Consider the following 22,804-nt stretch of genomic DNA (forward strand, 5'->3'; position numbering starts at 1 on the left):
CTAGTGCAGGGCACTCTGCCAGTCTATGGAATACAGGATTTGTCCTGCAGCTAAACAGTAGCTCTCCTTCACCTCTACACCTCTCACGACGCAGCCCTGTCAGCCTGGAAGGCAACTGTTGTACCGTAATGACTTGCAAGTCTAAGCTGGCTATGTGATTAAGAATTATTTCTTTTGTGCCATAGCAGAAAGAGAATTCAAATAGATGTGATAATGGTATTTCATTCAGCACATAAAATCATTGCATGTAAATGTGGAACAAAATGTGCTTCTGTCTCACAGAAAATTGCATTTAGAACTTGTTGTTACTTCACTCCTTTGGTAATAATACTTCAGATTCAGACCTTGGTTCTCAACATAAACAAGTTGGCATTTTACACAAAGCATTCAGAGAACACCTATTGTCTCCCAAAAGCTGAGAAATTCTGGAAGGTGCATTAAGACATGGTGGGATTCTTCCCTTTGAGACTCCCAGAAAGTTACAAAAGACATTGTTTTGGAATAACTAATTTTTAAAGAATGCTTTATGTAGTAGGATTATGTTGTGATGGGTTTTTTTTTGCACATACTGGTAGGGCCACAGATCTTCTGCAAGTAGGAGAAAGAGAAAACTGAGGAGAAAATAAATGCTGGGTTAGGAGTTTTCACTTCAGCATTGCCCAGAAGACTTATGAAGCATCAACATGAATTAATAATTCCTTTTCGTCCATCAGCCATTGTGTATAAAACACAGTGAAAATGGAACTAAGATTTGCACACTTAGGTGCCAGAAGTTGGATGTTCATTCCAGAGCTTGACAGTGACAAGATTTCCCACTTGGCATTTCTATTCCCATAACTGCATGTTTTCCATGTGAAAATTTTTCCCTTAATAAATAGCTTTAGTTTAAATGAATGCTGAGGTGCAGGAAATTCACTGGTAGCTGCTGGATATTCATTACTTTAGAAGGTCAGGCCACTTGGATAGACATGTCTTGCTCTGTTTTATTACTATGCAGACAGGAGACATGAAACTTGTTTGCACTTCACTCCTCTAGCTAAAGTTGAATATTTCTATATTTTTCATTGCACTGCGTTGTGCTACACAGGTGAATCCTTCATTCTCAAAACACAGAGGAATACTGAGCCTTAATCAGGCATATTCATTTTCTGAATCCTGAGCATGATCCTCACAGGTCAGATCTGCAGTACACTCAAAATTGTGCACAACAGGTTACTGCTGTTTTACTGGAAAACTAATAAATGAAAGCTCAAACCCAGTTTTTAAGTGGAAATTTAAGGATAAAACCTAGCTTGTGACGCATCTTGTAAAGTTTTGCTTTGGAAACTATCTTTAGTAGTTTGCAGTGGAATTGAATTTTGTAGTTCAAAAATCCCCATAAAATGAAAATGAAATTCTTCCCCTCTGTTGTGGATGGCCTGAACGGGCCAAAATGGGCTTATACATGTCCTGGCTTGCCCAGATATGTTTTTCTGCTCTCCCCCCGTCTGCTCTGGGGAGAAGCAACTGCAGCGAGGAGGAAGAAGAATCTGGAACCACTAAGGACTCTGGCTTGCCGAGACTTGTTTTGCTCCTGTTTATGTCCTGTGATGAACAAGGTGCATCCACTTGGCTTGTGTAAAGTAAGCCTATGGTTTCACCTAATACAGTCAAGCTTGGCTAACTGCCATTCTGACTGGCTAATTTATGTCCAAAGGCCCATTGGTCTTGGGCTGTGTTGATAAAAGAGTACTCCACTGGTGTATTATGCTTGCTTGCTGCTTGTTGCTGCCTGCTGCTATTGCTCTCTACCTCTGGCAGTGATTCTGCAATTGCCTTATGTGGCATTATGCTATGTTAAGCTATACATTAGCTGTGCTGAACTGCCTGGAAACTGCCTGCTTCAAGTTTACCAGGAACAGGTTTTAAACACCTCCACGCGATAGGCGTGTGACATCATGCCAAGACTGCACATTGCAAGACCTTCTGCCTACACCTGCCAAGACAAGGAGCCCCGAAAGGGACACACAGATCATCCAGAGAAACCAGGCTAAGGTCAGAGATCATCTGCCTCCTTTCCCCAGCACCCTGTAAAGCCTGGGAATCAGAAGCCTCAGTGACTGACAAGACACTGACAGAATTCCCTGAGAGCATTTGGGTACTGTGTGAAGCTGTAGCTAGCCCCATGAGTTGGGAGAGGATACTTGTGAGTAAATACTCAAAGCCTCTCATAATTCAGTAATTGCCTTCTGCCATAAGCAGAAGGGAGATTCCCAAGTCCATGCAGTGGGCAAACAGTATGCTGACCACAGGAGCCTTCTCTTCCAGTTCAGTTGGGTTTAACTTATTTGTTAAATGTTCTAGATCCTAATCTGTAAAATGTTTCCATGACCATGCAAAGATTAATAAACAATATAAATTTTGAAAAAATGCCATCTTGACACCTCCATTATACCCTGTCTTTTCATTCCAGCACATCCTCATCATTCCCAGAAAGGCCTTCATGGCATTTTCTCTTGCTTTTGGGAGCTAAGTGTTCTACACTACTGTCGGTATTCCACAAGTGCTGGCCAATCTGTCTGGTCCAGACTGGGTTGTCACTCTGAAGTAGCGGTATGATTTTTGCTTGGTTTTGTAGGTTTCAGAAGATTTTTAATGAACATTTATAGGAAAGAAGCCTCAAATATATTTTTGTATGAATCCAGCTACTCTGGTAGCTGCAGAGTAACGTGTTTGGAAGACACCAGGACCGTGTATTATCCACAGCTTTTAGGAAATCATTCTTTTGGTATAGAAACAAAACAAAATAGTGAGTTGAAACAGAGAGAGTTTAAGCTGAGAAACCAACACATGGCTGTCCTTATTCATGCATGTATCAAATAGGATCTTTTGTCCTTGAAGATGTATTTGGCATCAGCCTAAGATAAGGTAACTTTCTAATCTGAAATCTTGTTCTCACTAATTTCAATCCCATCTCTGTGTGCAGGCTTGTTCCAGCTTCCTATGCCAACCATCCTCTATGACTTCTCCTTGCTTGTAGTCACACTTTCAGCTATTCCAGTAACATCCAGAAGAAGATCCTGTGGGATACAAGTTGTCCTGACAGTAGCTTTTTTCTTTCTTTAGGAAACAAAGTGCCTCATCTTCTGCGTGCCTCAAGCTACCAGTATCTAGAGTCCCCTGATGCCTCCCGAGGGCAGTTCAGATTGGGTTAGCAGCTGAGCCATTAGACTGACAGCAGAAAGCAGACTTTTGTTTAGACAGCATGAGAAGTGTGCAGTGATACACAGTAACCTCCTGAATACAGATATGTGTGACATTTTCAGTTTTGCAGTTTTCTGAGGAAGCAGCAAGTCGGGTCATTGTAATGAATTGGTAAACATCACACTGTATTATAGATGAAATTCATCTGCTAGAGTTGAGGAGCAAGGTGTTAATGCAGCACTCTCCACTATGAGGTTTGCTTTTTGATATTAGTAGAATACTGTGCTCTAAAATGTTCCTATCTCTGTCATACCATGCCACTGTGCTATTTTGCCTGTATCTAGGAAGACAAGAAAGACCAGGAATAAAGTCAATTTCACTTTTGGCTTTCATTTCCTATGTGCTGTAACACAACGTGAATAACCTCCTTACTATACATTTTTTGTGTGTCACATAGTGACCTCTATACTGAAGACCAAAGTTTGCATAATTGAAGAGAGACTCCCCTACAACAGTGTTGGAATTCATTAGCATAAGGCTAAAATAATGCTAAGAGCCTTTGGTGTCTCCTATTTAAGCTGAAGCACTGGGTGTTTTCTTCCTATGGGCTTCTTAAAGGTATATTCCCATGATGGGGAGTTTAACTGGCCTTAGTAGATCTGGCAGATAGTGAGAGGTGGTCCTGTACCTCACCAGCCATTTACATAACAAAAGGGAAAAGGTTACTTTTTATTCACCTTTACAGTTTCTTGCTAGTACCAGTGAAGTACACTTTACTTAAAGGATTTATTTTTACAGGCAATGTATTCATATAGTTATCTTGAATTTGAAGTGCTCAGCCTTCATGCTAGGTTCTCAGTGGTAATTAAAATATACTATAAATCTTATCCAGTATAATTACCAAGATACACCATCATTATTTGTTGATCTTTTGTGCCTATTAGATAACTACTGGGATGTTTCGAGCTGAGTTATTTTTGTATTCCTTGACACAAACCTACTGCAAAATTTGGGTAAGTCACTTAATATTGCAGCATAGATCAGCTCTGGAGTGTTTCACATCTCCTTCCTCTCCCTGCTTCAGTGTTGTGGCAATTCTATTCAGTATCATTTTGTTAAAAATCACATTTATGAATGACACCTGAATCCTGAATGCTGCTCCAGCTGGAGACATCATCCTGCTGTATGCCGTTATCGAGGAGCACTCCACAGGCAGCTATTCCTTTCATCCTGCATTTTGTCTTTACCATGACTACAGACAGAAAATTTTACATGAATTGAGAGAATTCAAACCTGAGTTGGAAAAAGAGAACAACTCTTATCTGAACCCTGCAGGTAGTTAAACCTACTTCAGTGCATCTGCTCAGAAAAAGAGAGTTGTGAGCCCAATGGTAATAAGCACAAGTATACAAAAACAATCTGAAAAATGGTGAAATAGTTCTGCTTAGCTTCGCTGAAGATAAAAGTATCCATGTACAAATGTGTGTAATGTAGTTTTCAAGACGCCTGGGGACAAATTCACCTGCCAATGCTTACTGCAACATTTCCCAGTCTTTTCTCCTTTCACAAGTATTAATTCCAGATAAAACATAGGCAGCTTGCCAGATCTTTTAATATTACCAGTTCCGTGGTTGTATGCAAAGTATGAAGATGTGATTTACTGTAGTGTGTATCCGAATTTGAGATGAGCCCAAGTGGAATTATATACGTATCAGGGTTAATTTTATAACTCTTCATGGAAAGACATTTCATCAGTTTCCTTCAAACTTGAATTTCCACTGGTAGCAATATCTTGCAGCCGTGATTGTGTGTAAATGTAGCGGTGGTAAATTCTTGTCATCAGAGATTTATGCAAGTCATTATTTTAAAATAGAGATCTAGGAGTCACAGCTGTTTAATTAATCTATACCAAGGAAAGCTAAGTGCTGGTCTTTCAGGCATCCCAGTGATGGTTGAAGACTTGTTATACATACGTCTGTCAGGAACATTCTCAGACATGTATCACTTTCAGATCGTATACAGTATCACCAAGGTTGGAAGAGACCTCATAGATCATCAAGTCCAACCCTTTTCCACAGAGCTCAAGGCTAGACCATGGCACCAAGTGCCACGTCCAATCCTGCCTTGAACAGCCCCAGGGACGGCGACTCCACCACCTCCCCGGGCAGCCCATTCCAGTGTCCAATGACTCTCTCAGTGAAGAACTTTCTCCTCACCTCCAGCCTAAATTTCCCCTGGTGCAGCCTGAGGCTGTGTCCTCTCGTTCTGGTGCTGGCCACCTGAGAGAGGAGAGCAACCTACTCCTGGCCACAACCACCCCTGAGGTAGTTGTAGACAGCAATAATACGATACAATCTGAAATTTACCAGTACAGTAATTCAGTCTTATTTCACCAGTGTTACTATGTTTTGGTTTTGTTGTGGTTTGGGAGTTTCCCCTTATCCCGTGATTCACCATACTAACTCAGCCAGCTGGAGGTTAAGGATGAAGCTATATTTCACAGCATAGCACAAATTTACAAGCCTATATACGCAATGCGTACAGGTATTTACAACTACATACAATTATGTACAAGTTAAAAGTAAAAAGGAAATGAAAAATCCCTCCCGAGCAGCCAGACTACCTGGGCAGACTCCCACTAACTCCCCTTCTTTTTTTCCCACCCCCTCCCTTATCTCAGAAGGCTTATGTGCAAGGGTGACATGCAGAAAGCCAACAAGGAGTTACAAGGAAATGGTTAGATTGAGTTACAAAGATTCAGGCAGAGATATTTAATGTGGCAAGCATCAGCCATAGACTGAGTTTGTTATTGTTTCATGGGTTTATATCCCTAAGCAAAACCAGTGAGTGATATAGACATCGCTATTATTTTCTTCTTACAGCTAATGATTGATTTTCTCTCATTAAAATATTCCAATTAGCCTCAAACCAGCACAGGTTTTCACAGAATTATAGAATCACAGAATGGAAGGACCCTTGAAAGTCTGTCCCTGACAGAGTAGGATTTTAGTCTTGTGCTGTTCTACTGAACACTGTCTACGTGATCTTATTACTGTCTACAACTACCTGAAGGGGCATTGTAGCCAGGTGGGGGGTGGCCTCTTCTCCCAGGTAACCAGCAATAGAACAAGGGGACACAATCTCAAGTTGTGCCAGGGTAGGTATAGGCTGGATGTTAGGAGGAAGTTCTTCACAGAGAGAGTGATTTGCCATTGGAATGGGCCCCCCAGGGAGGTGGTGGAGGCACCGTCCCTGGTGGTCTTCAAGAAAAGCCTGGCTGGGGCACTTAGTGCCATGGTCTAGTTGATTGGCTAGGGCTGGGTGCTAGGTTGGACTGGATGATCTTGGAGGTCTCTTCCAACCTGGTTGATTCTATGATTCTATCATTCTAACTGTTGTCACACTGCAGTTAATTTTAATAACCCTGTGGTCAAACCTTACTGCTGCTTAACTGTTAAAATTAAACAAAAGAAAACAAAAGTTTATGTCAGTATTACATAATTCATGTTACCAGTAAATAGAAAAGGTAAAATCATGTAACCATAATAGCTTAATTGAAAAAAAATCTCATTCTCCTAATGCCTGCTTAAGTAGGGTTCCCAGTTCCTTGTAAGCAGCAGTAAGTAATCAAATGGCTCAAGTCCAACTATCAGAATCTTTATGGCTTTATATAGTCCCTTTGCAGCTTAGTAAACAATGAATTGTTTTCACAGTCCTAACAGTATACTCAGGAATACTTCAGTCTTCATTTGTTTGTAGCCTGAATGACACCTACTTCCTGCCATGCCAAACTGGGGATGTGCAGTTCACAGGAGCAGCTGGATGTCATGATTGTCATCCCAGCTCAGAGTGGGGCCTCTTTGCTCCAAATGCACTGTTACTCATTATTGGATTAGTTATCAAATGCTCTAGTGAAAAATTACATTATTAATGTTCTTTAAAATGCCTGTATCTATAAATTGAGCCTATCAATCTCTGTGCAGGCAGGAATGACAGTCTTAGCAAAAGGTTATGTATAAGTTTTGGATATCCATGTAAGGATTTGAATTTCTAAGCTCCAGAGAGGTTTAGACCTAGTTGTAATCGCATAAATAGAGTAAGTTTGAAACTGAGGTTCCCATCAGATTGTGATTCTTTTCAGTAAAAACAAGTGCTGGAAACATCATCTTGCTGAACCCACCACAGGACAGCAGAGCTTGCTAGCCAGATGATTGTCATGGTAGGCCTGAATAGGCCAAAATAGGCTTATACATGTCCTGGCTTGCCCAGATACAGTTTTTTTGCTCTCCCTCTTCCTGTTTTGGGGAGAAACAACCACGGGAAAGAGGAAAAAGGACCTGGAGCCACTGAGTCTAAGGACTCTGGCCTGCCCAGACTTGTTTTGCTCCTGTGGTACACAAGGAGCTTAGCCTATGTATGCCTTGTACAAGGCCTATGTTTTTCCCAAATTTGGGTAAAGCAAGCCTATGGCTTCACCTGACCACAGAAACCTCTCCCAGTTCAGTTGAGTTCAATTAATGCTTATAGTTATTTCTAGATCTAGTTATTCCTCTGTAATGTTTCCATGACCATGTGAAGAACTGATTATTACTGAAATTAGTGGTCGTGTGTGTGTGAGACTCCTGAATATCAAAATTAATAAACTGTATTAATTTTGGAAAAATATAATCTCACATTAATTAATTTCCCCTCCATTACAATGATAAGAGGCTGAACTCAGGTAGCAAAACACATGGGATTTTGTGGACTGTGTCTAAACTTAGCAAATATTTAGTTACCTTTTTAGCCTCTTTTTTTCAATATACTCACACAAAAATGTCTTCTCTCTCCTATAACCTCATCCTTCCCCTTAGCAGATCTGGAATAACCTCTGTAACAGCCCTACACTTTTGGCATATTCCAGTATGTTCACCTTCCAGATGAAGGCAACTGTGCTTGCCGGCCTGTCTTCTCACAACTGTGTGGAAATACAATATCCCTGGATCAGTAGACAAGGAATAATAGACATCTTACACCAGTCAGCTTCTATGATGCAGAAAAGAAAGATGGTGATGCTCTTAATCAGTTTTATGTCTAGCAAACTGAAATGACAACTCTTCAATAATTGCTAGTTTTTATTCTTTATCTGAGCAGCATGTCTTGTTTATCTCACACATTGCCAATATCTCCAGTATAAGACTGAGATGCTGTTAATTTAGTCAATTCAAATGGTTCAGATTATCAAAATGTCTTGTTCTGAGACACAGCTGTGTGGAGACTGCACTCTTACACCCACACTGTATCACTGAGCGGTGCTAAATGCAAACCATAACCAACTACCCCATTTAGAGATAATTTTGATCATCTAATTAGATGTAATTGTTCATATACTTTTTCTTAGTTAATGCAGAGTCCTAAGAATTTTTAAAGTGCAGTACATAGTGATTTCCTATTTTCTAATTCAAAATTCCTGAGGTCTTTCTTTGCTTCTGTCAGCAAGAGCTATAACTTGATTCAGAGCAAGATTTTTAACTTACTACTCCTTAGTGTCAGATGAAAGGAAAAAAAATTACTCCTTTCAAGGTATTTCTGAATCCATGAGGTAGAAGTGAGAATAATGCTTGCTGTTTCAGAAGTATTGATGGACATTGTGCTAATTACAGTATGGTCATAATTATCCTCAGGGAGGAAAGAGCTGATGGGCAATACTAACAGGTGTAAATAGTTTCCTTCTTTATCTGCTTACAGTGGATTTAGTTCTGTGTCAAAGCTGATGGAAGGAGACTCCTTAACTCCTGTGGGAAATGGATTAGATTGTCCTTGTGATCCAAGGCATGCTTACCTCAAACTGTGCTTTTTGTGTCCTACAGTAGCATTTGTGAAGATTTCATTCACTCAAGCCATCTGCATACCTTAATGACATTTTTATAATATTCTTTTCCTTCTGTTTCCTGGAGGAAATTCTGTGTAGGTATTGGCTAATGTTGATATCAAGGTTAATTTCATGAAATCAACTGTAATAACACATTTTCTAAAGAAATGCTATGGAGCAAACTGGGATGCCTGTCTTTTCCAAAGTGCTAGAGGAATACTGAATCACAGATGACTGCCCAATCTAGGTAGATACATTGCCTTTTATACAAATAAATGTTTTTTTCCTACCTTTTAATGAAATCCTTCTGATGGAAACCCACTCCAGAGTGGCCTCACCGGGAAAAAAGCTTAGCTTAGTAACTATAACTAAGGGGACTGGCCTTCACTATATGCATTCTTTCCATTCTTCCTTTTTACTTTGCTCTTAGCTTTCAACCATTCATGACAGGTCTTATGTACCCCCATGTAAACAGTTCTAAGCTCAAATCGGCAAGACCTGCCTGCAAATAACATCCAGAAAATCTTTTACCACGAGTACTTTAGTCCTGAGTACTTTAGGCTTGAGGTGAGGAGAAAGTTCTTCACTGAGAGAGTCATTGGATACTGGAATGGGCTGCCCGGGGAGGTGGTGGAGTCGCCGTCCCTGGAGCTGTTCAAGGCAGGATTGGACGTGGCACTTGGTGCCATGGTCTAGCCTTGAGCTCTGTGGTAAAGGGTTGGACTTGATGATCTGTGAGGTCTCTTCCAACCTTGGTGATACTGTGATACTTGTGCACATCAGTATTATTCAAATCCATGAAATAAATGTCTTGATCAGTTTGTTTGAAATCAACTTATGAAATGAAAACGTTTAGATGAATCTTCATGGAGAGCTATGCTGCAACTCCCAGAACTTTTTCTTGCCGGTGGATAGAGAGAGCTTAGACTAATTTCTGGTAGCATTTGTTTGCTTTTTATTTGTGAAAAACGCAGGGAGGAATGATAGAAAACTCTCAGGAGTTCTCCCTGTGATTAACCATGACGTAATTGACAGAGGAAAACAGCAGCAATTCATACAGCCGGTAATTAATCTCTAGCTTTATGGCCTACGTTTGCCAACTGTCTCCATATTTGACAGAGAGAGTGACTTGCCGAATGTTTAATTTCCTCAGTGACAGCTAAGGTATCAAATCAGATTTGAAGATAAACATCTTCTGTGGCTTCTGCTTACAAAAAGAGTAGCCAATTAAGTATGCTTGCTTAGTCCTTGCAAATATTTGCCATGGAATTGACATAGGAAATAGAAGATTTTTTTTCCTTTTCTGGGCAGGAGCTTCACCTCACAAGATGCTCACACTCTGCAGTATGTTCAGCAGGACTCCTTGTTTCATGCACATGATCCATCCAAGTATTTTAGTTTTCTTTTACTCATTTTGCCATTGTGTGTTAAGGGCCAAATCGTGTGAGCTGCTCCCAGGAGGAGCTGCATACCCTAGTTGCAACAAGAGCAGTTTGACCTGTCCCAGGAGGTGATTTGCACCTCATGGGCTTAGTAAGACAGGTAACTCAGAGAGCAGGCAGTGAGTGGTTGCAGTGAATTATTCCAGAAAGATTTTCTCCATGTAGGGAAGGGAAATACTTTTATTTGCATGACTTTCCTGAGCAGACAAACCTACCTGACCCATGCCACATACTGCTGATCTGCTGGAGAAACCTCCTCCCCTTTGCTCTGCCCTGAAAATTTGAGATTCTATCCACATTTTGCATCCTCTGGACAAGTCAGTCTGCAAACAAACTGACAGCTGCAGCTCAGAAATGAGAGAGGGATTTTACCATAAAAAATAAATTAAACTAGTGTCCTGCTCACCTGAATTTGATTTCTAAACTAAATACACTTGAGATGTTTTCCATTTAGTCCTGTTGAAAGGGTAATTTCTTGACACTGTTTTGTATAAAACGATCAGGGATGTGGACTCAGGCAGCTGTATATATAACAGGACTGTGCTTGTCAGAATCTTCTTTATTAAGTTGGAGTTGGTAAAGGAAATAGATCTATTTTTTTTCCCTTCAAGCTTTAATGTGCTTTTGTTTTGAACTTGTCATTTTGATTTGCGTCTGAGCTTTGTTTTGGTTTTCCCTGGAGATTTCTGGTAACAATAATTGTTTGCAACAGGAAGATTCATGTGAGCTGACTGCCATTTTAGACTTCAGTTCCTATAAAATGAAAGGGGATTGCAACACGGATGCGAGCAGGGAGGACTGATGCTTCTGTACAGTGCACTTCTGCTCCAACTGTAAATATATTTTCATGATTAATAAAAAGAGAGTAGAAGTCATTGTACTCCGTTAGGGTTTTATTGATGATTGCTCCCCAGAATACTGAAAAGATGCTATCAATACTCTTGACACTCTGCTTAATCAAGATGTGACCCTCCAATACAACCAGATAACGTGCTTGCTTCGGTGACAGAACAACACTATCCGTGAGAGAGGTTACTGTTGTTGTTATTTTTGGTTGAGGTTTTTTTGGTGATTCCATTAAAATGTAATCGGTGCCATTAAATATTATTTAATGCCATGAGAGTGCTGCTGGACACAAACAGGAAATCAATCGGCTTGTTCTCTACTTTAGTGGCCTTCAGCCACGTGAACTGCACAGGTACCTCGGGGAGAAAGGCTGCACCTTGCACAGCAGACTAAGTCAGATCAATAATAGTGTTCGGTTTAGTTTGTAAAATTGCTCTTTCTTGGAATGTGCCAAGAGGCAAGTTCAATATCAGATATCTGGGCTTGGAACAAGAAGTTTTCGAGTACACTCTCAATGTTTGCAATACTAAGTAATTTTGTTCTGTAGGGGCTGCACATCAAAAGCCAAAATGGTGAGTGGAGGTTCCCCTGGGCAAGTTGGAAAGGGTGTGCTTACTGTCAAATACCCTCGCCCAGTGGTGGAATTGGTTAGGCATGCTCCTTGATGTGCTTTCCAGTTTGAACGGTAGGTAATCATCACTGGTTCGATGCATCAGCCTCATTTGTGTGCAAAGATGCATTGGTAAATAGTGCCCTTAAAAATACTGTGACTATTGTGGTAGGTTAACAATTGAATCACACTCTGGTCTCTGTTACAACCGATCCCTGCTGGGTTAATGGAGCAGGATAGTTGCCTCTGAAGGACTTAAGGTGATCCCATTAACTGCAGTGGATATTTGCTCACATTCCCTTCCCCTGGGGGCAGGAGAAAGGGATTACAATCAGTAGCCACTAGCAAAGGAGAGCTCTGCTGACTGTCAGTAATGTCTTCATAGAACTGGAGGAAACTGAGCAATTCTGTAAAATTTAGAAAACATCCTGACCAGAGACTTCCTTAAAAAAATCCATTTGGGGTGAGTTTCCACATAAACTGTTTCAAACATTCCCGCTGGGTCTGGCCAGAATGCGTTTGACGATTCCTTGCAGCTGTTTAATTCCAACATAATTGCCTTTGAGATTCCCTTCCCGATTTTTCCGTGTGAGATGCACTAAGCTATGTAGATAAGAAGCAATCTATACATTCTGTGTATAGGAGTCAATCAAAGAATATAATGTAGATGGATAACAGCAAGCAAAAGACTCAGTTCTTGTAATTTAAAATGCATTGCGATGTGAATCCCACTGAGTTGAAATATCTCATTTCAAGAATTTCCTGGGGCAGGAAGCATGAGGTCACTTTGTTCTGCACCAGTCACATTGGTCTACAAACCAAAATCTAATGAAATGTGTTTGAAACATTTACAACACACCTTTTCTGAGGTCTTCACACAATAAATTTATGTGAATTTATATATAAACTTATAATGACTAGTAATTCTTGCTGACAAATATGGTAATAGTTAACAGTAATGCTACACAATTATGCTGAAACTGTGGATTTCCCCTCTGATCACACAAGGACAGCTTGATTAACTTTCTGTCATCTATAAGCACAGAAGGAAGGAGTTACTAAGTCTTTCCCTTTTGAATCATAGAATTAACCAGGTTGGAAGAGACCTCCAAGATCATCCAGTCCAACCTAGCACCCAGCCCTGTCCAGTCAATTAGACCATGGCACCAAGTGCCCCATCCAGTCTTTCCTTCAACACCCCCAGGGGCGGTGCCTCCACCACCTCCCTGAGCAGCCCATTCCAATGCCAATCACTCTCTCTGTGAAGAACTTCCTCCTAACATCCAGCCTAGACACAACTTGAGACTGTGTCCCCTTTTTCTGTTGCTGGTTGACTGGGAGAAGAGACCAACCCCCACCTGTCTACAGCCTCCCTTCAGGTAGTTGTAGACAGCAATGAGGTCACCCCTGCATTAAGAGACTTAGTGACACTCCAAACAACTCCTGGCCTAGAATCTACACAGGGACTCAGAGAAGCTCCACAGTGTGTGCCGATACATATCATTCCTCTTGATGTTGAATCCTCCCCTACTCTATGGGCACAGTAAAACCCTGCCTTACCAACAGTACCCATTCCTATTTGTCTTTGGGCAAAATTCTAAATGACACATTAAAATATTCTTGCCAGAGCCTTTGTCCCTGACAGGTAGGCACAGGAACAGGTTGCATATGTTAAAAGAAAACAAAAAAAGAAAAAAGGAAGAGAGAGGAAGAAATGGAACAATCTTGAATCAAAAGAAGGATCATGACAGTGAAGAGGGTGAACTGAGTACCTTGCATGCTCAGCTCAGCCATACCTAATCTCCACACTCTGAGGAAAAGCAGGGTGTGCACTGTGTGCAGCTGGAAGAGCTATTCAAACCATGCAGCATGAGCACACTGCTCTGTTTTGTGAATTTAGTTCCCATACCATCTCCATCCCAGCATGAGAGAAGTCTGTAAGCTCAGTGCAATCGTATCATAATTTGGATCTCTACAGGAGACTGAACTCACATCACCAGAATGCATCAAGCCAGCGCATGTGTCAGGGTACAGTTACATATACACACAACAGTGCTAGGCCCATGGTGACATTTTTCAAACTAATATATTGACAAGATCTCCAGGATATATTTTAACATAGCCAGGAGGAAAAAGAGCATTACAATGAGGAAGAAAACCCAGCAGAACACTGTCACCCAAGTACATTACTTAGTGTGCAGTTGCATTAATGAACCATTACTTCAAATCCCAAGTTTGCCAATAGTGTCACTGTTCGTTTATCAAGGCAGAGTCATCCTGCATGTGAACAGAATGCCAGTGCAACAGATAACTTCTCAATCCTCCCATACCATACATTTCCTTTAGCCCATTACAAAAGATTTATTTTTTAAATTGGATTTTTTTCCAGATGGACAGAAAGAGACTGTTTGTTGAATAAATGCTGTTAAAATGCTCAAGGGTATGACTTACTTCAGTAATGACCAAGACTACTGCTTGAGCCAGCTGATGCTCTTTTAATGAGTGCTGCTTGTCAGAGGATCATATCTGCACGTTGTTGTATAAAAGAACCATTTTCCATGAGTTCATAAAGCAGGCTCTCTTTTGAAATGGATGAGGTGTTGTACCAATCTCTGCAGCACAAAACAGACTCCTGTTTGAACTGGAAAGGTGGGGGAGGAAGCATATGACAGGGTTTATCCTCCCTTTTATTTAGTTGTTTTCTCCTTGTATGACAGACAGCTTTGCATTTGTACACAACAAGCTCGTTAGATTCAAGAAGAAAAATGCTGAAAAATGAGCTTCAAAATGAATTTCAGCTTCAGCCTGAGTGAATTAATACAAGCATGACAGGTTGCTTATTTAGCAAACTGGGTGGACAGTAAGAGTAAGCCTTTTTTATAGGACAAGAAAGCCCAAAAAGATCTCTTTTTGTCCCCTCAAGGTTTTTCAAGACAAATCAAGAAGAGACTCTCAAGCAAATGATAAGTTCAAAACAAAACATGCATCCTTTTTCAAAAGGAAGATCATCTTCATACCAAGTCCAAGCTTATTAATGTTGCTTTCTGAAAAGCACAACCACGTTATGATTTTCCTGTGCCTGTGGCCCCAGTTGCTTTTAAATAAGACTGCACCATGTAACTGCTGCACTACTGCTGGTACCAATGGATTCAAAGCTAAGATCACACGGTAAAAGAACACCATTTAGTAGCCCTGCCATCAACCTGTTCTTCTTAATATATGTGTTATTTATGGCTGCAGGTTAGGTTATACCCTTGAATCTCACATTTCTCACCAGAAACAGCAATGAGTAATTGGGTACTGCAGGGTTTAATGTGCAATACTGTGTCATTTTGATTAGACCCATATTTTATCACTTGTGCTATTAACATCAAAGATTTTTTTTTTAAACTACAATACTCTGTACATTTGGGTTTAATGTGAATTAAAGACATTGGGTTCTGACACACTCAAGTACATTAGGGTTTTTTTGGCCCACGCATAGCAAACCAACTTAAGTCGCTGATAAAATTCAGACAGCACTTATGTACAAACTAACCCTGTCCTATGGAAATGAATCACTGATGTTAATTCAGATTTGTTCAGAGCCTTGAACAATGTAAGTAATGAATCTTTCAGATGGTTAATTCAAGCAGAACAGAAATAGATCCCACTTAAATGTTACTACTGCTTGGATTGAATCTCATCGTTCTGGATAGATCTGAAGATCCAGACCTCAGGGGAGGAGTTCTGCAAATCTCGACTTTGACCACAGAAAAGCAAGAGGTAATGACCTGATCTTTGTTCATTCAATGAAACGACTGGCCTGCCTTACCTTCTGACCAGACACATAAACACATCATTCTGTTCTTCTTTAAAAGTCACTTTTACATTTTGTAAACCTATCTCCATTTTGCAGATCTTAACATCCAGTCTGATGAAATCATGAAGCAGGGATAATAACGATTTCTTGCACAGGAAAACGTGCATGTTGGAGATGACAGGTGAATGTCTCACCTCTATTAACCTCTATTCCAAACCAGCAGAGAAGTGGGAATATTTACTTCTAACTAAGATGGTTCTCCTGTGAGCAAAAATGCTCTCATACTTTTTTTCCAAGACTAAAGTCTTGTGTGGTTTGGTTCTCTGGAACGTGTCCAGAGAAGGGCAACAATGCCAGTGAAAGGCCTGGAGCACAAACCCTATGAGGAGAGGCTGAGGGAGCTGGGGTTGTTTAGCCTGGAGAAGAGGAGGCTTAGGGGGGACCTCATTGCTGTCTACAACTTCCTGAAGGGAGGCTGTAGCCAGGTGGAGGTTGGTCTCTTTTCCCAGACAACCAGCAACAGAACAAGGGGACACAGTCCCAAGTTGTGCCAGGGGAGGTATAGGCTGGATGTTAGGAGGAAGTTGTTGGCAGAGAGAGTGATTGGCATTGGAATGGGCTGCCCAGGGAGGTGGTGGAGTCACTGTCCCTGGAGATGTTGAAGATGAGGCACTTGGTGCCTCCCTGGATGAGGCACTTGGTGCCATGGTCTAGTTGACTGGCTAGGGCTGGGTGCTAGGTTGGACTGGATGATCTTGGAGGTCTCTTCCAACCTGGTTGATTCTATATGTTACCCTCACTGTAGTTTTCCAAATTATTTAATGTTCTTAGTATTGGCCAGATAGCAAAAAATATTCTTGGTAGTATTTAACTTTTTACTTCAAAACTGGTTAAACTTTTATTCCTCTCTCTCTCTCTGAAGTTGCCATAGATTTTCCTGTAGTAACTAAGCTGCTGTGTACAAATGCAGGCTCTACGTATGATATTTAGATGCTGCTTCTCTTTAGTGTTCCAGGCTACACACGAAACAGCCTCTAGCACATTAACTGCCCGTTTCACCTGAAGTAAAACAGGAAAGCATTTTAAAAGATAAGTTTTCCCTTGTCACCCTTCTGCTTGTACTGTATATTAGCAGAGTCTTTTTTCCCTCATGTGTAAGCAGAGGCAGAAAAATGTGTTCTTTAAACCACAGGAACATTTTTCTTTGCTGTTCTATTAATATCTGACTGAAATAAAAAGGAAAAATTCTGAATATATGACTACAGCCTTCTTAAAACCTGTTAAATGATTTTTTAAACAGGGTTTTGGCTAGCAAAAATGGGATCTGAACATGTGTGTAATGGAGCCAAACTCACAGAGGAAAATGGTAATTTCTTATGTCTGGCACCTGTCAGGTTTCTTTAAGAGTCTAAATGCATGTGCTACCACTGATAACCAGCCTTACTCCCAATCAAAGCATAATTTTCAGAGGTAAATCTTAGAGTCCTTTTGAAGTCCAATTTCAAACATGATCCCGTGTTATCCATCAGAGGCCATTATCAGCTAGATTTGTTTGTACCAAAAGTAGGTTTGAAGGATAGTAGTGGTAAGAAATCAGAGGGAATCTTTCTTCCAACACTGAATAGCAGTGATAACAGTGTATGTAGCACTGGCCCTAAAACTTGCCTCTCTGCTCCAGTGGTCTTAGACCAGGAGTTTAGCAACAACACACATAGCCTCACGACTGTGATTCTTCTGAACCCTACTAGGAGCAGCATTCAGAGCAGGTAGCAATCATATTGCCCTATATATCATGATTAGCTTAGGACAAAGAACAGATGGCACGAGAAGGAGATGGATTCCATGAATATGGAGTGGGTGGCAATTGTAGCTGGTCCAAGCTCTCAAACCTGAGAGAGTGGTGTTGGTAAATAATGATAAATGCGAAGGGGTTGTTTCTTGGGTATTACAAGCTATAGGAAGACAGAATGGAGTTGTCAGCTATCTGACAACTAATTTTTATACATGAGGGTTTTTTTTTATGGTTGCTTTTGTTCTGTGATGTGTTGTTTCATTTGTTTGTTTGCTGCCAGGCATTCACTGTGAGATTTTAGGATTTACAATTTATGAAGAGATGGCTTTGTGTCGGAAAAGCCTGTAAGACCAGCCAGGGAAGCTGTGGTTTTACAGCTAGAGAAGATGAATTCACAACTAATAGTGAATGTTTCAGCCTGTTTTAGGGGTAAATGAATATAAACAAGTATATTTGACTTTTCTGTGAGTTTTGTTCCACAGAGTTAACTGTTTGATCATAGAATCATAGAATATCAAGGGCTGGAAGGGACCTCGAAGGAGGTCCAGCTGCTCCTGCCAGAGCAGGATTCACCTAGAGCAGATCACACTGGAACGCATCTAGATGGTTCTTGAATATCTCCAGAGAGGGAGACTCCACAACCTCCCTGGGCAGCTGGTTTCAGAGCTCTGTCACCCTCAACAGTGAAAAAAATCTTCCTCAGGTTCACATGGAACCTCCTATGCCTCAACTTCCACCCATTGCCCCGTGTCCTGTCACTGGGCATCACCGACAATGTTGTATTTTTATTGATGTTTCCTTTTCTACTCTATTTATTGTATTGGGAAAAGGAGTGCTCTGAAAGCCAGGCAGAAGAGGAAAGTACTCCAAATGAAGTTGGACTAAGTCTCCTCAGGCACCCAGTGTATAGATTTCTTTGGCTTATGAAAGACATGTCAGTCACACCTCCATTCAGGATCAAATCTGGTCTGTTTCTGAGACTTAGTGTCATAGGCGGCAAGTAATAACGCTACAGTGGAGAGATGACATGTTTCAGTGGAGATGCCAAGGTGTAAGCACGGATTAGTTTAACTGACCTTTGCTTGGCAGATGCCTCAGAAGGTGTAAAATGGCTCAGTAGACCCCATGGGAATAGATCTAGGATTTTAAGGATTTTATTCCTGTGCCCCTACAAACCGAGTAATTAATTGATGGCTTTCATCCTTTTAAGCACTGTTGTACTAATTTCTATTCCAGAAGAAACCAGAGGGTAATGCTGCACAGTTTCACAATTAGAAACTTTTGATTAGACATTTTTCTTACTGATTTTCTTTATAAAGTTTATCTCTGTGCCTAGTACATACTTTAGAAATGAATAGTTGCAGACTTTCAGAAGATCTTTGCTTTTCATTGCAGGAAAAGAAAATAGGTTTCACAGTTCCTCACAGGAATTTCTTCTTCATACCAAAGAATTTTTTGCAATATTAGCAATACTTGCACTGTTTTTCTTATACATAATTCCTATCTCCTGTTAGAACTCGAGGAAAAGCTATCAGTGTATTTTTTTCATTCAGCAAGATAGGTTATTTTTTATTTCAGGTGAGGATCAAGCTCATTCGTGGCTGTCTTATAGGCTAAAATGAAAACACTGTTTCTGAGTGGCACATGAATTCTGTAATTGTTGTTGTCCTATAGCTTCAAAGTGAATTGTTTGCCCTTTCCAGAGCAATTAGTTTGAATTTTTGAAGATTTATGCAAAACTCCATGAAAAAGACATTTTGGAAAAGACAGAGAGCAAGAATTACAAATCCAGCAGGAACATCAGGTCAGTTTATTGATGGGAATTCTGCACCATTTGGGGAGATGGAGTTAGACAATATCTGTCTGTCTTCTATTTTCTGTTTGTAGGAGCTCGAGTTCTGTGACATGGTGGTCATTTTCCTGTCTGTTTTGTAGTACAGTTGCAGTCATTAGTGGGAGGAATGTGCAGGTCTGGCTGAGAAAAGGAACTTCTGTGAGAATTTGAGCCAATGAAGGACGGCACTCCGAGCCAGCAGCTTCTTCACATTTCAAAGCCCGTTCAGGGAAATGACAGTCTGCACAGCAAGACACAATGAAAGAGGATTTACTGAGGTTTCATCTTGTTTGAAATTCTCTACTTTGAAAAGTTCTCCGTGAATTCAAGCCAGGATGAAAATATTTCTGTGCTCACAAAAACTGTGCATACATCCCACTTGGTTATTTATGATAGTTTTGTGGAATATGTTTTCCCTAATAGGGAGTCATCAGGTTTCTCAGGCCTGCTTGTGATTCAGGGGCAGAAGCAGGCAGGAATTTTCAGTTTTTAAGTGGGCCTCCAATTGCTTTTCCATCACAATTTTATGATCACTGGCACATTGCCCACCTGTAAGAGAGACAATCAAGAACTACTGGGACAAACTGTAAACAGGTAGTCATGTTGCAAATGCCTCCATAAGCCTTGTGGTGTATGCTGCATTAGCTATTGCTTTCTGCAAATTATGTTTGCCAAGTACATTGTTCCCCTGCTGTCCCATAGTCTGCCATGGATTGTTAATGCAACTGACTGAGAACTAGATTTATCTTTTGTCTATTTTCTGCCTACTCTGGGCTTGATCTTATGACTTCAAAAGCAATGAGAGTACTGATAATGGAGTCAATGGGAGCAAGAGCAAGACATCTGGCTATCTCACCTAGCTTCTGTATGCTTCAGTTAATAAGAGTGTCTACTTAAGTTACAGGTGTGCGTAGTTCACAGAATACCAGAATGAATGAATCATAGAATCACAGAATGTCAGGGGATGAAAGGGATCTTGAAAGATCATCTGGTCTAGCCCCACTGCCAGAGCAGGATCATCTAGAACAGATCACACTGGAATGCATCCAGATGGTTCTTGAATATTTCCAGAGAGGGAGACTCCACAACCTCCCTGGGCAGCTGACTCCAGTGCTCTGTCACCCTCACAGTGAAAAATTTCTTCCTCAGGTTCACATGGAACCTCCTATGCCTCAATTTCCACCCATTGCCACTTGTTCTGTCACTGGGTACCACTGAGAAGAGGCTGGCTCCATCCTCCTGGTGCTCACCCCTTACATAGTTATAAACATTAATGATTAGGATTGGAAGGGAGGGACCTCTCTGGAGACTATCTAGTCCAAACTCCCTGCCAGAGAAGATTTATCTAGAGCAGGTTGCACTTTGAACAGAAACCAAAAGATTGCTGTGTATTTTGGAGTATTTTGAAACGTGAAGGCCACTTAGTAATTCAGCACAACTTTGTGCAAATGCTAATTCCTAGCACTTGGGCAGCTGAGGCACTCTAGTTGCTAAGTCATTTGGATATGAGTACAGTACAGCTTAATGTCAGACCAAACCACAAAAGAGATCACAAATAACAGAAATAATTTTAGACCTTGATTTTTATACAGTAAAAAAGTTATTTGAATTGACACTTTTTTTTTTTAAGCAAGCAGGAGAAAAGGATGGACTTTATTTATAAGGTGCACTGAACTTGTCTTCTACCTGCTTCTACTCAATGAAAAGTCATAGTAATGTAAACTTTCTCCTAATCACTCTGTCAGACACTTCTTTTTTCCCTTTCCTCATGATTATTTTTAACGAAGTAAGCACCTAAGGCAAAGTACCGAAAGACTCTCACTGTTATTTCCTTAGAGATGAGTGCTTTGCTAGTGGTATTGTCCCAAGTTGGCAATATTCTGTTGTTTTGTATAATATTTGACTTGTGGGAGTTTGTAGCCACTGCTGAGGTAAATAACAGTGTGGTGCCAATGAAGTGAATTGAATAGTATTTAATCATAGCTGTGCCTACTACACAGGCTCCTAGAGTGGGCTTCTGGAGTGGCAAAGCAATTATTATTGGAACAGTGGTCTTCATATGTGAATATTAGGCATGCTTCAGTCTAGGCTTGGAAAAGGTGTGGTTCTCATAATTGTCTTTGTAGGCACAAAGTCTTTTTGAAGCTATTTATCTGTCCATAATCAAAATGTAAGCTATTTTATGCTCCTCAGATGTGTTTTCCCTGTTTCCTGTTAATAGAAAATTCTAGGAAGCTGCACTATCAAGGTTTATGAATGTACATTCCTGGAAGGTCAAGATACATATTCCTGGCTGGACTGCTGTAAGACACAGCTATCAGAGAGTCACAGAGTTGCAGGAGTTGGAAGGGACCTCCAGAGGTCATCTAAGTCCCATCTCCCTGCTAAAGCAGATTCGCCTAGCTCATATTTCATAGGAATGCATCCAGGCAGTTTTGAAAGTCTCCAGAGACCCAGACCTCTCTGGGCAGCCTGTTCCAGTGCTCTGGCACCCTTACAGTGAAGTTTTTCTTTAAGTTCAAGCTATCTACTGTTGTTCTTCCAATGTAAGTGAGCTGATCTAGGATGGTTGTTTTGCTTGAAGCAGGTTAGAGACCTGCATCATGTGCTGCCAGACCGTGTGGGATCAGTAACCTCCAGTTGTTTCGTGGGGATAAGCAGTTGGAGTAGTAACATCATCTACCACACAGCTTGTTTCAGGCAGTGTCTGACAAGCTGTAACATCATCTGACACACAGCTAGATTCAGGCAGTGTGTGACAGGCTGCTAAGCTTGAGTGAGGGTGGTACATAAGCTCAGCACAGATTTAACTGAACTGTATAGACCTAGCTTCATCTGCTCAAGTCTTAGCTTTTCTGCTTGTTGGTTACATTTGTCCTTGCATACCTTGCAAAACACTGTGAGGTCTCCTTTATTTGCAGTATTAAATAGCTTAGAAAGGAGCACACTCACAATGTGCATTTCAGTTCTGGATTGCAGTGTAAGATGCATTTTTCCCGTGGTTAATTTTCACACATTCATGTAATACAGAATTGCATTTCATTCAGTCTGTGCTTTAGTGGAATATGTTATCAGGAGGAGATTATTTTGTATTTGTTATGCCTTCACCTCAGACTCTCTTCTTAAAGGGAAACCTCTAGGAAAGTAAGTTAAAAAAAACCTCTTCCTGAGAAAAATGAACTTTGTCTTATGTGTTCATTTATTGTGGTATTTGAGGATTGAGGGAGATAAGATCTAGCATCTTTTCAAACACTGTTCTGTACAAAACATGTCCACTTCAGTTGCTTCTTACAGCCTCTATAGACTGTTTAAAATGTTACAAAGGCTATCTAGTCTATGTTGTAGCTTGCAAGGTAGAAAGAAGCAACTCATTCCACAGTGTGTGAGAACAAACATGATTTCAAATTAATCCTTTGCATGCACTTAAAGAAACCAAATGAGAAT

General features: G+C 40.7%; 1 protein-coding gene across 11 annotated transcripts in view; it reads left to right on the plus strand.

The window, feature by feature from the left end:
* ST6GALNAC3 (ST6 N-acetylgalactosaminide alpha-2,6-sialyltransferase 3) overlaps nt 1–22,804 on the plus strand; it is a 295,901-nt gene that overhangs the window by 245,280 nt on the left and 27,817 nt on the right. Inside the window, exon 5 of one of the 11 annotated variants that reach the window (XM_064147857.1) lies at nt 3,106–3,599. The exons of the other annotated variants lie outside the window; for them this stretch is intronic. Within the exon in view, the coding sequence (XP_064003927.1) occupies nt 3,106–3,163 (58 nt within the window). The 3' untranslated portion in view covers nt 3,164–3,599. Of the gene's footprint in view, nt 1–3,105; nt 3,600–22,804 lie in introns of those variants that run through there. 11 annotated transcript variants of the gene reach the window in all.

Source organism: Pogoniulus pusillus, chromosome 8 (assembly GCF_015220805.1).
Source record: "Pogoniulus pusillus isolate bPogPus1 chromosome 8, bPogPus1.pri, whole genome shotgun sequence".
In the NCBI taxonomy this organism is placed as follows: Eukaryota; Metazoa; Chordata; class Aves; order Piciformes; family Lybiidae; genus Pogoniulus; species Pogoniulus pusillus.